The 17807-nt window shown below is 37.7% G+C and overlaps 1 protein-coding gene and 1 long non-coding RNA gene across 2 annotated transcripts; both read right to left on the reverse strand.

Annotated features, from left to right (window-relative positions):
- Positions 1-2297: 2297 nt before the first annotated feature.
- Positions 2298-11886, reverse strand: LOC148721466 (putative G protein-coupled receptor 19). The gene is made up of 5 exons (XM_088736780.1): positions 11707-11886; positions 5672-5822; positions 4975-5245; positions 4075-4326; positions 2298-3673 (listed from the first exon to the last, which is right to left on the reverse strand). The coding sequence occupies exons 2-5, from the start codon at positions 5788-5790 to the stop codon at positions 3353-3355; spliced, it is 963 nt and encodes a 320-aa protein (XP_088592906.1). The 5' UTR covers positions 5791-5822; positions 11707-11886; the 3' UTR covers positions 2298-3352.
- Positions 11887-13202: 1316 nt separating this feature from the next.
- LOC148721467 (uncharacterized) lies at positions 13203-15409 on the reverse strand. Its single transcript, XR_015992375.1, has 2 exons — positions 14736-15409; positions 13203-14136 (listed from the first exon to the last, which is right to left on the reverse strand). It is a non-coding gene; the product is annotated as an uncharacterized LOC148721467 (long non-coding RNA).
- Between the last annotated feature and the right edge of the window lie 2398 nt (positions 15410-17807).

Genomic DNA, 17807 nt, shown 5'->3' on the forward strand with positions numbered 1-17807 from the left:
TGTTCTTTATGTTTTTGTATTTTTGCATTATAAAACGATCATATTTACATTAAGCGCAGCATACAGTAAATTTGACTGTCAACAACTTACATTTCTGTCACATTTTTTACAAATTTCAGCCTTGAAAACTTTTCGTTAGAAAAGTCTCTGCTTGATGTCCGCGAATACGACGACTCGTTACTCTAAAAGCTGTTGCAAGTAATTGGCGCCACGTCCATTACCACAAATATATTGAATTCCGAATAGAAGGATAACAAACGATTAATTTATATCTATCCTTGCTTAAGTGATTTGCCAGCTAATAGATTTTTTCTTTAAGTGATATTTTTTTCTAACCTGGCATTTCGATTTATGTCGATTGTGGAATTACAACACTTCAGTACGACACCGCGGAAATACGTTTTTGTGACGTCACAGTAACTGGTCAGTGGTCATCAACTTTAGGCTGCCAAGCGGTTCCATATGTTTCATATGAAAACATCGGCTCTTTGCGTAGTTTTAAGTTGGAAAATATGCATGATACTTCTCCTTGTTTGTTGTATTTGATCCTTTGAATTAGTTTTTAACACTAAAACCACGTCTTAACAACTAGCGGTATAGGGGAGTCATTTTGTTTGGAGTTGTGTGCTGTTTGCTGACTTAGGCTGGCCGTCCAGTTACGAAGCGTGATCTTGGTTCTTCAGTCGCCCTCGCCTTCAGAATTGTCAAAAACAGCGATAGTTATCCAGACAAAGCAGGAGATTAGTTCTGTAAGATACTTTACCAGCGAGTCTGAAGACTGGTTGGATTTTTAAGTGTTCTTAGCATGAAGCGATACAGATAATTATTGTGTTTTGAAAATATTCATACACTCACTTACCGCCGACGTGCGGTGCCTTTTCATTTTGGTAATTATTCGCTTGGATGAGAATTTTACCTTTATAGACTGATTTTTCGCCATTGCACCCTTCTGATTTTCTGTGCCTTTAAGAACGGGTGTCCGTAATCAAAATATGAAAACATTTGTTCATTTCATATACTTGCAGTTTTATCAACAAGTTATCTCGTGAACAGGCACAACCAAACGTACTAAAGACATGTACTAGAGATCTACTATCAACTGCTGTCAATAAAGGCTTAATTAAAGATAAATTATAAATGAACCGATCATGTTGGACGGTCTCAAATATTGCATATTTTCCGCGCCCTCAATCAATCGCTTATATAATAATCTTTGTCGAGCCTTAGCGTAGCAAACAATTCACAATTTCTTCGATTTCCACTTCCTTTGTAAACATCACGAAACAAGCGTTATTCTGTTGCAACAAAAGCTACTTTAATTTCCCAAACAGCTCTAATTGTTTTACACGAAAGCATTTTCAATGAAACCCACTTTATTATTATTATTGTTATATTTTTATAACTCAGTCATTTGAAACTTTTACAGGCACATGTATGTTTACCTGAAGTATATTCCACTATCTTGCATGTGCATTGCATTAATTTATGCAAACAATCAACTACTCTTCTTCCATTCATTTTTTTAAGATTAGCTTAGCTTTGCTTTACATACACATCACATGCACTGCCACTGTAAGGACAATTATGATCCCCATCGGTAATATTACATCATATCCCCACAGAACATTGTTATGAAACATTCCCATTTGACTTGTAGCCATTTTCTTTCAAGGTGGCAAAATATATGGATATTGCTGAAATTAGTAAGAATTTCTTCTTGACTAAAACTAGTGTAGTCATACTAGTGCTCCCCTCCCTATTAATAAGTTGGGAAAAGGACATTTGTATGGTGCTATCATTGTTTACGTTTTGGAATATCCCATCCCTGATGTTTATTTGACTGGATGGGCACAGTAGTACACAGGCTAATTACAAGCTTTTGGTTACTCCTCATGACTTAGTGTTAACTGGGAATGGACAGCTGGCTTAATCTAATCAATTTTCTCCTGAACATTTTTAACAAACAACTTTGACTTCAGAAATACTTCTCATAATTTCCCTCTGACATTTCTAATTTGGAAGATTAATCATCATAATCATTATGTTATTTCCACCTCCATAAACACCCAACATAAGTTCTTTGTTTATAATTCAGGCAGCTTCTGAATATAAGAAATCAAGTTTAGAAGGTAGTTGATTCATTCAAGGCTGTTGCAATATGAGAAAAAACAATACAGTGCTTTATTCACATAAATTGATTAAATTATATTATTATAATTATTTTACCTTACAGTACTTTTGTTTTTTCAACATTTTTTTTTTAATTTGTTTTCTAGTAGTACCAAGAGGGTAATGTTACTTTGTGAATCAGGGAGCTATATAAACCAGAAGTATTCTATTAACTTACTACATTTTATGTTGCAGATGACAGTAAGTTGGTAAAGAAAGAAAAGAAAAAGCAAAAATAAATAAAATAAAATGATTAGTGAGGGAAGAGCAGCATAAAAAAAGACATAATGGACATTTTGTACTTTAACATACCTCGGTTTATTCTTCCTCTGGTTGAGCCAATTTTTGTAGTTTTGGGGGCTTCAGTCCTAAACATGTTACAGTCATAGGTTTTTGGCCAAGTATGATACGTACAATAACGAGTGGGGATAGGGTGTCCATGCAACACGGGCATGTTTTGTCTTCTCGGCGAATCTGACCGGAATGCCGTTGACATACCGATTTATACGGTTCAAGCCACTGCTTTATAAACCTGATCGTGTAGCGTCCTCGGATCACCGCTTCAGCCATTCAAAAACCGTCTCATTTTTAGCCTTAGTGCTTACGCTCTTCTATAAACAAAACTTACGTGCCACGGAGCCGCCAGCGAAAAACAACAATTTCATATCGTGTGCAACTTCAGTTCGGCTTTGGCAAATTACATAATTGAGCTTGAGAACTATCCAAAAGGTGAACGGAGTTTCAAAGCTAAGTTTACAGTATTCTTTCTAAGTTTTGCCTTTTTACGCTGTCGATTTGACTCACGGCGAAAACATTGTAAAAGTTAACGGCATTTTATGGTTTCGTCGAGGTGTCCGCTGACCAATAAAATACTGTATCGTGCCTTAAAAAACGTATTTCCGCGGTGTCCTTCAGTACTTACAGGTTGTAGTGTACTCTACTGATAATATCGATGCTCCAGGACTACTCAAATTTTTCTCAATCAATGAAACGATAGTTTTCTTTCAGATGATAACAGAGATAAAACACTTGATTGAGCTCACAAAATTTTCAGTTTGGCCCCTCGATGATCCATATATGCTGTAAACAACACAAAGATTCCGCGCTTAGTGGTCTTTCTCTGAAGCGAAAAATTAACCAACATAATGGCTTCTGAGTCATGTGTTATCTGCTGTTTAAAAGCCTAAAGCTTAGTATCATCAGCAACACTTTCCTCTGTTCCGGTTTCAGCCCAAGGCCTGGATTCTATCACAGAACTCGTGCAGCACATCACTCCCCTGATCTTATGTCTAAATTGATGGTTCAGGAGGGCATACACGAAGGGGTTTACGGCTGAATTAAGCAACACCATCGTGTCAACGATAGTAATATGGACAAACGTGATGTTGAGAGTCGTGAGGAATCTTAACACGTATTCAACTGACTCTGCTCCCCAACAAATTGTGAATATGACACTGACTGATATGACCATCAAAGTGACGCGTTTTCGCACCTTCATCACACCCTGTGAATCAAGTACAAGGAAAGAGAAAATAGTCTTCGAGACTTTGAAGTGGAAAACTAAATGAAAACTTTCTGGAATTCTTTTTTGCGAACCAGCCGTAGACCTTGCCATAAACACATGTCATGCACATGTATAACGTAAAAGTACTAGAGCTCTAACAAATGACAACAAATATAATTTTTTATTTAACCGGCCGGGTTTAATTTGGTGTCAGAGTTGACGGTAGCCCCTTAGTGCAAATTTCTTTCTCTCCCCAGCCTTCCCCTACCATTAAAATCAAAGATGGCGGCTATATTTCGCTAAGAAAATACTGAGCACTCGTCGCCCAAATTACGCATGCTCTGCAGGCTAAGCTTAACTGGTTTGAATATTCCAAACATAGTTTATAATTATTAACTCACCCGCTGTTGATAGTTTAGTGGGTTGCCATCATCGGGTTTGCACCATAACGTGTATGCTACTTTAGAGTATAACACAATCATTATGCCGACGGCAAACACAACAAGGAATAACCAAGCCAAGCAGTAGGCCGTTATCATCCACTTTTTGGGCCAGGTTTGCACACAATGACTTTTCTTGTCATCAAATGTCCTGACGAGAAATTTTGGTGTGTTGAAAATTATCGAGAACACCCAAGAACTCAATACGATCACCTGAAAAAAAAAATTCCTGGAATTGTTTCATTCTCTTGGACAATACTGTTATCTAAGGCGTATTATTTCTTTTTTCGGTTCACCAGAGCGGTTATAAATACCCTTAGAATAGAAAAATCTTGAGTTCTGCTACGTTTAGAATCATTCAATATCTCTTCATAGAGCGTATTTTTAAAGTAGAGGAATGACATGAGCCTAATAAAATTTCCATAACGTTTATTTAGTTCAATCCACAGACCATACTAAATGCATAAGGGATCACAATAACCTAGTAGTACCAAGTGAAGGAATTTGACAATGCTTGTGTTACCCCTACCATTAATGTTTTAATCAAACAAAGATTCTTTTTTGCCCTTTCTAAATCCAAATGGAGTCTGGAGATAAATTTATTTTCTAATATTACTCATTAACAGTTAACTTTCCCTGATATTTGTGGTGGGACAGAGCTGATTGGTAACTTAAGATAAAGGTTCTGATATCGGATTTATCCCTCGGATTGTTTTCAAACCGATTGAGATCCAAGTGCAAGAAAATTTATCGTCGACGCAAACAGAAAGTGTTGATACATAATTCTTATTCGATCATAGCTTCTCAGAGACCTCAAACAGTATTTTCACCTGGTAAGTCCACAGGAATGTTGGGACTCACCTTAAGCTTACGGTGGGTCAGTTTTTTATTTGGATCCAGGGGATAAAGCACAGTATAATATCGTTCAACAGCAATCACTACCAAAGTAACAACTGAGGTAATTCCAGGAAGCCAGGCCAGATTTCCACCTGTCACTAACTTACAGAGGACTGAACCTGTAGTTCCAGGCGGGTGAGTTATATTGAAGCTAACAATAATCTTTGGTGTGATGAGTGTTGCAAACAGGATATCGGAAATAGCCAGGTTCACCAGTAAATAATTTATTGGATTCCTTTGGAGTCAAATAGGGAAACTCATCAAGGTTAATAAGGATGATAATAGGTGAGTATTTACTTTTTTTTAATGTAAAATGCATCTAAAGAATGCAAGAATTGATTCGTTTGATCAAGTGAAACTTCACTCGTTACTGAATTTTCTAAAACTAATCATTGATTTTAGATACATTAGAGAAATTTATTCTAGATTGAAGATAATCCACTCGGACAAGTGGGACCTATTGACTAAAATTTAAATTAAAAAAATTCCAATCCAAAATCAGTCGAGAAAAAGACGGAAGCAGCAACCTGTAAATGCAAAATGAAGTAAATTTTAAGAGTTTCTCTTAAATTTCACAATTATGCCAAAAGTTTATTAATTATGAAATGCAGAGAAGCATATGGGACAAACATACGAAGAGCGGAGTATAACTCGTAATTACCTCATATGAAGGTGTCTTTTAATAATCAAACAAACCAATGTATTCCCAACAATGTCCACAACGACAAGTGTTAACAGTATGGTAGTAATCGCGACATTAGCTGTTTCAGGCACGACCATCGTGCAAAGGATCAATTTTGGTCACGCGTCACCTGGACAGAGACAAAAACTAAGTTTGTTAATTTTGAGTTTTCTTGTAAAGCTTATGGTTAATTTCCTCTCCTGTTGCTTATCGATATTTAACATTTCGCTTCATTATTTCAGTCCCGCTCAGTAAGCTTAACAAACTGACCACAATTTTCTATTGTCTATAACCTTACTGATCATTGGAATGACGTCAACAATGTTTAAAACCAGAGTGGTACCACGGGGTTTTCGTTTTATGTTGCCTTCGAGTTCGAACCACACAATTACTCAACTAAAACTGTTACTTCCAATCAAGATCTGTTGCAATCTTCCCTTAATTCCTTTAAAAGCTTGTCGTTATCGGCACATAGAACTCTCGATCTTTTATTTTGCTTTCGATGGTATGCTTTTATCACGAACAACGCTGGTCAGTCTGTGACTACTAGAGTTCACAAAGTTTAACTCATATCTGGTAAGTCTGTGGCTTGTTTTCATCGAACGCAAAGATTAGATTTCAAGTGACTGGGCATTACGTCAGAAAAACATCACCAATATTATGAAGAAAAGAAGTCGTTACCTATCAGGACCTGTCAGACTTATTTACGTAGTCAGACACCTATCGCACCAATATGAAATACAAGAAAACATGGCGGCTAGGTGTGACGAGCCAGGGACTGGAAATAGTAAACTCAGAAACACTGGGGACTAAAACCTGACAACACTGTGAAATTTGACAGTGCACAATCTCCTTGAGTTCCTGACATAGGGTGCAACAATTATATTACAGCTATGAAAGCGCAACCTTTTGATGATTTTGAAACTAATGCCTCTCGTCTCAGATGACAAATATTCACAAAGGTTTTTAAGGCTTTAAATGCTCAATAAGTTACAAAAACGTTGCGGTGAGCTAACGTAAACCATAAACCCCCTCGCTTGGAAAATTCATTTACACCTTTTCATCAATCAGTCACACCAATACTGATACTAATAATTTTGATCAATATGATCATTTCGTCATATTAAAAAAGAAGGCGCCATAAAAACCTGGCGACGAAAATCGATCATGAAGCTATCCGTATAAGGCTGTTTTCAAGTTTGACTTCTGAATATTTTATCACGCATAATGATCACGAAAAGTACAGACAATGGAAAGTTGTGGTTGATTTGATTCACACGGGGCTATTATGGACAAGAAGTAACCTGCAAAAGAGTTCTCGGGATGAAGCATGTTAAGTTCGCATAAAACCCTAACAGTACAGGCCTGAAATTTTTTTCAGGTCTGATTTTCACTATTGCTCAAATAGTGCTTTACTGCGAAGGATCGTGCACATATACGTTAAGTGTATAGACTACCAGACCATGTTTCAGCAGGTGCAGTGCCTCGTGCCTTCCATATTTATCAAGATTACCTAATTTTTTTCACCTCCCAGGGTAAGAGATACGCATTTTCTCGCCCCCTCAAGAGAACGCAACACAATTTATTTTCTGGAATTCAAGCCTCCGCAATAACGCGGCCTTTGCGAATGATGACAGAATTTATTCAAATTTTAGCGACGACGTTTCAAAAGTTGCAAACAATGAGTCGACTTCATACTTAAGTATAGAGCTGTTTGAATAAGACTACATACTTCATATGGCGTTGTTTCATTGAAATGCAACAATTGCTATATATCTGTTCTAATCAATTTTGCCATAGTGTACATGCTTCTCGTGTGAAACGTCAGTATTAACTACAAAATTTTAACAAGTAGTACTAGTGGCAGTCCTTTTATGCCGTTGATCCATCTGAGTTCCATCTTTATGAAAGCTTTTTTACAACTTGTAAATCAGTAACCTTTAACTGAATATAAACACATAAAAAATTAATAGGGGAGATTTGAACGCTCTTACCTCCGGCTGACTGAGAAGAAAGAGCTTTCTGCTGTAATAGTTTGACCCAAAATCAGCTAAATTCCCGAACAGAATTTCTTGGGGCGGTTTTTTTTTAATTCTTGCCAAAATGTATAGCTGATCTGAGGCATAGCATGACCATCATTCGAACTACGCAGATGTTTACAGATATCCAATGTACATATTCACCGTGGATTTTAATATATGCAGCAGACTATCCTTAATAAGGTTTGGGAATTATTTTTTATTCACCTATTATTACTTTTCTTTTTTGTTCAGCGGTCAGTGAAGTTTAAACCAAAAGCTGCGTGTTATTGGTATCGTAATTGTTATGTTAAGTTGTGTAAGTTTTCTTCTGTTACGAATTGGTATTATTTTAGCAGACAAGGACCTTAAAGCTATCGTATATGCTTTTAGTCGTAGCAAGTTGATATTTCTCTCCATTGATGGCAATCAAATATCTTGAAGCAAGTCAATTTATTAGCTGGCACCGGCAGAGCTCTCATTTTTTAATTAAAAAAAGGATGAGTCATTTCATGTAAAAAATGCGAGTGACGTGGAATATCAATGAATTAGCCAGTATAGAATCACGAGAAGCATTGAATAAGGTTTCTTCGCTTGTTAACCAATCAAGAATTCGATTGAGTTCAGCATTCAAGAATGCCTCATGATTTTCTTAGACGCATACCCTTTTTTAATTCAATATAATTTGGATATATCAACAAAGTTGAAATGGTAAATTGGCCACCGTAACGATTACAAAAGCTCACGTTTCGAGCGTTAGCCCTTCGTCAGAGCGACTTTGTTGATATATCCAAATTATTTCGTTACCCCCACCGACGCAGCCCCAAACAGATTCCTTTGAAACTATCAGCCTTTATTATTTTTTAATTCAACTAAGTTCACACCTTGCCTGCCTCAAAATAGAGCAACTTTGTTGATACATCCAAATTATTTCGTTACCCCCACCGACGCAGCCCCAAACAGTTTCTCTCGAAACTATCAGCCTTTATTCTTTTTTAATTCAACTAAGTTCACTTCTTGCCTGCCTCAAAATAGAACAGAGAACTGTCCTAGCTTCTTCATCAGTGGAATAAACTTCATGCACAGGCACATTACTTCCTGATAATTTCTGTCAAATTTCATGGTCGCCTCTTAACCTTTCTATGGGGCCATCTGCAACTTAACACCGAAAGTAAAGCGGTATTGTTCTGGTTTTGCTTTGCAACGTCATGTGCGTGATCTAAAAAAACTTGCTGCCCCTTTTTCAACCAATCAGACCCAAACTAAAACAAATCGCTACTTCGACAGTCGTAGTTTTCCCGCCTTGCGCGTCAGGTTCAATTTGACTTTTAAAGTTTTCCTTATCTCCAATTGGTTGTTGTGATCACATAACTTAACTTAATTTTTTTTAAGGAGGGAAGCGCAATAACCTATTACAGTTTTCTAAACTGCGGCCCTCACACCCACCACCACCCCAGGGGAGGACATCCGTCACACAGTGCGTGGAAAATTAACGTCTCCTACCCCGAACCCTGCAGAGACGGGACCCACGGTTTATTCGTCCTTATCCGAGAAGACTAGAATATCTATTCATTTCTTGATATTATAGAGAGGTAGCACATTTTCCTCAGTTATTTCAAGACCCTGAGTGTTGGTCCGGCCGGGGCTTGAACCCTCGACCTCCCGCACAAAAGTCCGGCGCTCTACCAATTGAGCTAACCAGGGGGAGGTCATATTTTCGCTATATTTTTAAAGCACTCGATCAAAATAAAATCTAAAAATGCCAAATATCGATCAAATCGCTTTGTTGCAAAAGTGACGATGATCCTAACTTTTGAGAAGGCTCTTAAACTGTAAATGTTGAGGCTATTCCTCAACAAAGTTTTATGTTTTAGTCCGTTCCGTTCTCTCATTTTTTGTATGTCACGTAGACCACAATCCTTGAGTAGCAATTTTACTCGCTATCCTTTTTTCGCACGTGGTGAAGCGCTTGTAAAATTTTAGGTACGTAAAACTGTTGCTTTTCTTTCGCTTACCGCCCTTCATCATGTGATTTCTACGGCTCCCTGAGTCTCGTAATCTTTGATGAAAGGAAGACCGGATCGTTTTGTCAATATTGGTATTCTTCGCCGTCATTAAACTCATTGGTCGAAGCGCTGTTCTGTTATTCTTCGACATCTTCGCGGCTTTGTGTACTAGAGTAAACATGACGTACATATCACATTTAAAAATAACTTATTTGAAACCTTGCAATGATGCTGAAAGTAAAAAAAAAATCAACAAATAAAGAAATGAGGTTAAAAAAAAAGGAGGAAGGAAGTTGTCTGGCCATAATGTACAAGTACCCTAATATTCCATTTGTAATCCAATATTTCCTTTTTGTTTTCTTTCTATTCCTTTTCAGAGTCACGGGTTCATCAAAGAATCAGCCCCGCCTTACAATCCCAACCGAAACAGAGCCGTCACTACTATAATTTATTGCACATCTTTTGTAAGATTTGACGCCAAAACCGAATTTAATTTAATTGGTTACTACGACTGAACCGGCAAATTAAAGATAAAAAATTTATAACCTAGAAATTATTGCGGTGTTCCTCCCGTACAGGTACCTTTTTGTTTTCATTGTCTTTTCAAGTCTGCTGGATAACATCTAGAAGAACTTTCCCTATGATTTTCACTGCGATTTCCTTCAGGCTTGACCTGTAGAGCTCTTCCAATTTTTCAAAATTAAGCTTTCACGAAAGATGCCAAACAATTGTTTCATTTAGTTATCGTACGCCGTACGTGGTCAAATTTACTTAACAAGTAGACCGGTTGTTCAACGCAACCTTCAGCGCCATCAAGACCACAAACATCTTCCAAAGAATCATTTGCAACAATATTCATATAGCGCCCGCGAGTGAAGATTCTCCATGCATAAAGAGTTCAGACAGAAACAAAACGCGGAAATTGGGTGCCGTGGTTAAGCGGCTGAAATGTAAACATTTAAGTTTTAGGCCGTGATATAACATCCGGGACTAGCCTCCATGATGCGCAAAAAACTCGTAATATGCAGCTTGGTCAAACAGCCCTTCCTATTGGCTCGATAAAGACACGCCACATTTTCCTGAGATCGAGGAGCCTCATTTGAAGAAGATCCATCCCAAAATGAAAACATTAATTCGCTTCGTACAAGTTTCTTCAAGTTGTCGACGATTTAATTTGGAGAATTTCACGCTCACAAAAATTCTAAAATAGGCGGGTAAAGTTGTTAAATGTGATTACTTTGTATCGACCACGCTTTCGAAGACGAATCTGGGAAATATTCCTGTTGTTTTCTCTTTTCTTTTCTTTATCTTTTATCATTGTTTATTTATTTCCTAATTATTTATAGCGAGTGATCACTAAAGAGAACTGTAATAACTAGCTTTCACAGCGATTCTAGAAGTTTGTTGATGTATGCATTTGTTATTCCAATAATACTCCCGGAAATTCAATCTCCGTCTTGAGTTCAATTCGATTCAATTCTTTGCCAGTAACTCTGAGATTATTTGCTTTGGTAGAATTGAATAAATGAATGAATCAAAAAAAAAAGATGATTACCCTTGAATGTTTCCACTGATCTATCTTTGGCACTGATTTCTATTAATATTTGCAGAATGTTTTCTCGCCAAATTTAATGGCCGGCAAAACACGCCGGCTGTGCTTTAATTTCGCTACTTTCTTTAAAAGGATAGAGACGCAATTAAGCTTATTTCTAATAAGTAACAGCTTCCTTTTTTTTTTTCATGTTCAAAAACCCCCAAAGAACTGCCCCAAAAAATAAAAGAAGCGACAATATTTTTTTACCCGATGATCGCAGAAATTTGCCTATGCCATCTTAATTAAGCAAGCACGGCCGTGTGCCACGGGGTAAGTGCTATTTAGATTTTATGAAATATGTTGTCTTTGTTGACTAAGATATCAACAAATAAGTTTCGTCTGGATGACAGTGCAGCCTACCCTAAAGTAAGATGTTATAACTAACATTTCACTGACCTTGACTAATCTTTGGAGAAATTTTTGCTTGCCAATGCAATAAATGCTTCACTTTCCTAAACACATTTACGACTCTTTCAGATAGAGGAACAGGCAAAAACATATTCACCAGTCACGATATAATCGAAGAGTAATTCGACGTCGTCATGGCACCATTATCAAGGTCCTTGTGAATAAACCTTCGACTGAAAAATGTCAAATATGATTATGGAGTAAATTAGCATAACAACTTTGCATGAATACATATGATTGGGCATTCAGCGGTGGTGTTACTTCTCAATGTCAAGGATTTCAAGCCAAATATAATGGTGTTTGTTTTCTTACTTCTTGAGAGCAAAAACTCGGCATGCCGCTCGTCTATGTTTTCCACTTTATTCCCATAACGGAAGCTTACAGCAGGTGTGTCTAGCGTAGTTAACATAGGTTTGATACATGTAATATGAATCCGTAAATGTCTATAGAAAATCCAAAAAAAACTAGTCCATCGAAAAGCTTTAACTTTATATTATTTTTTGCTTTTGGAAAGAAATTTCCTCGCCGATTAAAGGGTCTGATTAAAATCCGAAGCCCCTCGGTAGGACCTGTGTCGTTTCACGCATGAAGTCAGAACAACGAAGATTTCGAGACTATAATGTTCCCTTGCAGTCCTACAGAAATGAATTGTAAGAATTTCTCTCTAACTTTCTAAATCTCTTTGAAAGACCCCTTCAAGTCGAGCTATCATTATAACAAGAGTTTAACATTTTAATGTTTGCGGATTTGGAGCAGTCCCTAGGGAAAACTGCCTTTATTTTGATTTGTGAGTTACCCACATTTGTCAAAGCAGAGTTGGTGTTGTTTAAGCTGCCAGAATGGTATTTGAAAGCAGATGCTTCGTGGTTATTGATTTACCCACAAGAGAACAAAACGTATGATTCATAACCTCTAAAAACTATTCGAAAATAGTGAATATACCTCCAGTGCCATAAAAAAAGAATAATTCTGTAAAGTTTTTGTTTTTAGATATCTTTTTCATGGCGTTCAAAGGCCAGTCCTGGCTCCACGAGAGTCAAGAGTACCCATAATTGCCATTAACCAAACCATCCTATCTCCCACTGTCAACTGATACAAATTTGTTTTGGCGCACCTAATGTACAAGATATGGAAGGGTGCGGTTTGCATGCTAGTCTTGAAAAAGACTTTTCCACCTTTCTCGAGAAACAAGCTAGGGGAAAAAAGACAAAAGAAGTATATTTATTTGGAGTGGATGAACAAATGCTTTGCAGCTTTAGCCGAGCACGACTTGCTCTCTTAAAAGAATGAGTGGTGATATCCCATCACGGTGAGAGACTCTTACTTCTTGTCGAATTTGACAAAAGTAACAAGCTGAACTAGTCTGACTCTGCTTTCTGAACGAAGTTGAACTTTTCCAAGTTTCACAATAACTGTTTACACAGATTGGTGTCACTAAAGAAAGGAACATAAACACCGCTGTTTAAATGAATACAACACAAAGCAAAACCAAGCAAAGTTTATTGTCGAAGCAGTAACCATTATGCATAATAGCTACAACTTTAAGAGAGATGCCTATAAAAAACCACTGTACTCTGATATCAACTCGTTAAGTGTTACAAAACAGCAAAAAAGGCATCGACGATAAGTTCATAAAAATCAGCCGTTCTTGCGATGAGAATGTTTTTGATAAACTCTGATAGTTGTCGCTTCTTTTACCTTGCAATAAATTTAGCAAGCACGAGTTCGATAGAACTCAGCTTAGTTAATGTCCAAGTAATAGCAAAACAGGTGAAGAGTGCAGCAGTCAAACCCTTCTTGGTTTTGCAATCAATGAAAATTGATTACGCAAAAACGTTTGAAGATATCAAAGACGTAAATGTTACAAAGCAGCTTCGAAGCTTTCGACACCAAATTCAGAATCATCCGCCGAGCTGGCAACATAAAACAGTAATTGAATCTTTCAACCGCGTAAAATGTGAGCTGATACGAGCTGCATACAAATCAAAAACAAAAAAGCTTAAATTTGCACTGCTGAGATTTAGCTCGTCTTAGTTTTCGCAATTCGTTGAAAGTAGCCGTTAGAGAACAAGTGTAATCTCGATTATGGAAGAGTTCAGAGTTACTTAGCAGTGAGCAGTGCAACAAAACCCCTGAAACTAAGCTTAGAGTCAACCTTCTAGCTGACAAAGAGAATGTTTCACATGAAACTGTTATGGCATATTCTGACCTTGCAGAAATCTGATTCAACCTGTTCCTCGATACGAAATGTCAAGCTAGACTGCTGAGAAAATCGAGGTTTTGTGTTTCCCTTTCATCTCGCAGACGCCCTTGACAGAGGGCAAAACAATCTTCCTCGCGACAGTTTGAGCGACAGGAGTCATGGCCCTCGAAGAAGAGGTAAACAGCCAAGCCGTGATGAGAGAAGAAAGCTCTGGGCTGAAATGAAACGAGTCTTCTTTGAGCACTAGAGCATATCATAACAGATAGCCTGTCAGGCAATTTAAGTGTGAAAGCACGTTCTTCAGACATTCTATAATATTTAATATTGACCGGTAGAGTGCAATGATAAAAGCTGAATAGGTCGGGAAAAGGTTTTAAGCAGAGGTATTCGGATAAATTTGTTCTATAGTCAGATCGCTAATATCTCAGGGTGGTAGATGGACAAGTAACGATGAATCGCTCTCGGCTGCGAGTGTGATGTAACAAGATCAGATCGATGAAATGTTTGCAAGTTCTCAAAAACACAGCGATGAAAAAGGAAACCAATTAATGTCCAATAACAACTGGTAGGACGTTTTTTCTTTACAAAAAGTATACTGAAAAAGAAGTTATCCATAAAGGTAAAACTATCTAACGCTCTACATGCATATAGTGACGCGATCTGACTTTATTTGCACAAAGAACTAAAGTGAAATGATAAGATGATGAAACAAACGAACCGTAAACCCTCAAGAATTTACAAAACTGGAAAGTGTCCCAGATGAATTTTTTGGAGATAATAAGCACAGAGCACATAATATTTCAGCTTCACTGACCTCCATGCAAGATTCGCGTGGCCTCCAGTGTGATGGTCCTCTGCAACTATATATTTTCCAATTCCTGCGATACCAAAGGCCACTGCTCAAGTTTTTTGGGCTCAGATGTACTGCGATGTCAAAATCCGTCCTCATTTTTTACACTATTTCGTACAACATTTGTATATTTTGGAGGTTTGTTGTACTTTTGTTGCAATGCTCTCTTTTGCTATGATCGAAGTTCGATTGAAGTTAGAATGTGGCGTGATTTATCTGAGCCAATCACTATTCGTTGCTAAGAATAGCGACAATGAGCCTTTCTAAGACAATAGATTACGTCTAATCACATTTCCGTGATTGAAAAGTTAAGATGGAAAAGAACCCGCTTTTGAATTACTCTGAAGTAAACAAGCCCATTATTCTCATAAAAATTTTTTTTAACTAAGTGAAGAATTAGACATTCCAACAGAAACTCACTCGGCTGCAACTCGTGTGCCCGCTTTGTTTTGGTCAAACAGTTTCACGACTGCTGCGACCTGTTATTACAGGTTCCTACGTGCTCTCGCTGCGATGAGACTGCTATAGTTATAGCTAGGCTGGCAATTTGATAAACTCGTTTATCATATTCACCCAGCCATACATGTATATCCAACTGGCAATGTGTACTACATTGCCCTGAAGAAACATTTGCATCATATGCCTATGTGGAGATTTTTTCAATATCATTATTTTAATATTTCACTTTCATGATACTCTCTATCTCTCTCTCTCTCTCTCTATCCCACAGGGATCAACGAACGCTTTTCATTCCACTAATTTATTCATGTTTTTCTCGTTGCCATGCTCCCACCAATAACGTAGCTCCATTTTCTGCCTTTAAAAGCACACACAACCCACAATTCCTCTATTCGCTCCGACGAAGGGCTAACGCTCGAAACGTCAGCTTTTGTAATCATTACGGTGGCTAATTTACCATTTCAACTTTGTTGATATCTCCAAGTTATCTCTCTCTATCTATTTCCCACGCACGAGATTACTGTGTGGTGGATGGCCTCCCCCAAGTGGGGTGGGTGGGTGTTGCTCGGCATTGGCCATGAAAAGCCCTTATGGTGAGTGGTCAATTAACCTATGTACTATGTATTTTGTATTTACGTTTTTACCTATTTAATTTTCTTTCGTTTCAACTTAAAAAATAAAAACAGCAGTGTTTAATCTATGATAAGAATTGTTTGGAGATTCATCAGAACACCACAAAATATACTCGCCTTAGATAATTTTCAAAGTGCATCGAGCCATTTCAAACTGAGCTGAGTGTCACTAAACTATGGATCAGTAGACCGCAGATCCTGCGGGGCCTGTTTTTTTTTTTTTTTCACAATGGAAAAAGGAAATACCAAAAAAACCGTAACACTGTTTGAAACCTCGTTTTCGGGCTCAAAGGTGATAACGTTAAAAGAAAAATACGTTCTTTTATTGTACTTGATGTTATGACCAGTAATAACCTATGCTCACACCGTGAATGGGCCACCGAGAATTTGCAAATAAGTTCTTTTTGCGCAATCGAGCGCTCAACCTTAAAAAGATCTGAAGTAGGTTTGAATAGAGACAGACTTAACTCGCCTAAGTGGTTGTTCCTTTGCATTGTGTAAATTTCCTGGGCTAATTTGGGGCTATTTAGCTCGATTTTTGTTCATCTGCTTTACCCTCTACGTAATCCTTACCGAGGTAAGTCTGTGAGTAAAGCCAACCGAACGAATCCATTGAAGCAAAATGCAGTTTTGGCCGCCAACTCCAGCTTAAAGGTTTGTTATGAGCCTTCGGATGAGGCGTTATACGGATATTGCGGTACCCAAAACTTTCTAAAGCTTTCGACATATGGTTCAAATTATTTGCGCTCGAGGTAGGGGACTGCTGATTGCTCCTCGTGACATTACCTACCTTTGAACGGTAAATGTCTCTATACTTATCTCCACAGCTATTTCTAGTTGGTCGTCAAGGATAATTAGAACATATTTCTCTTCTTTAACGCAATGTTCTTTTTGCCCGAAAACGAACTTTCAATCAGTGTTGAGGTTTTTTCATTTTTTTTTTTTTATTTAATTACTTTTCTTTTGCAAAAAATACTAGTTCTGCGGGTTCCACAGGTTCCGCAGTCTGTGGATGTTAGTAACACCCTTAAAAGCGTACCTCACAGAGAAAGATTGAGAAATTTTTTTTATATCTCTGTAGTTCTGGTAATTTTAAACAGAGATTAGCTCGAGATGCTGCCTGTTCCTACTTGAGCAAGAGACTTATTGTCTGACTCAGTAATTAGAGGGTCTCAATGGGGCGTTGCTTTTACGGCTAACGGTTAAAATTTTGACCAATTTACCGCTAGCAGTTAATATATTTCCATTGTAGTAATCTCTCCTGGAAGCACCATATTAACTAAATTTCCACGAAAATAAGCAAAGGTATCGGTATTATTGCAAGGCTTAGACACTTGGTACCGCTCACTACTCTTACAACGATTTACCGCTTGCTCATCGAACCGTATATTTTCTATGGTCTCGTTGCTTGGGGCCAAGCCGCGAATACTTATCTAAAGAAAATCGTAATTTTACAAAAGCGGATTCTTCGTCTAATGTATTTTTCCGATTATACATCTCACAGTCCTCTTCTCTTTGCTCGTTCGGGAATTCTGCCGATAAAAATGCCTTACCTCAAATTGGTTGCCTCTCTGTTACATGACATCAAAAATTATTGTGCTCCTCCCAATATTTCTGACCTTTTTACTCACTCTGAACAGTTTCATTCCTACTCTACCCGCTTCTCAGTAGCTGGAAGCTTCTACATAAAACAGGTGAGAACAAATCATCAGTTGCTTTTCTTTTCCAGAGATGGTGCGAAAATATGGAATGGCATCCCCCCTGAACTTCGAAGGCTAAGGAAAACACCTTTTTAACACAAGCTAACTCACCTACTTTTGAAAATTCTTGAAATTGAACAGGTGAAGGTTGACTTGCGCTACCTTGACCTTTCTAGCTTATATTTGTATTTCAACTGACTAACTTTCTCTTTGACCTGTTAAAATCTCTTGCGTGACTAGCTCAG

Source organism: Stylophora pistillata, chromosome 10 (assembly GCF_964205215.1).
Source record: "Stylophora pistillata chromosome 10, jaStyPist1.2, whole genome shotgun sequence".
Lineage (NCBI taxonomy): Eukaryota > Metazoa > Cnidaria > Anthozoa > Scleractinia > Pocilloporidae > Stylophora > Stylophora pistillata.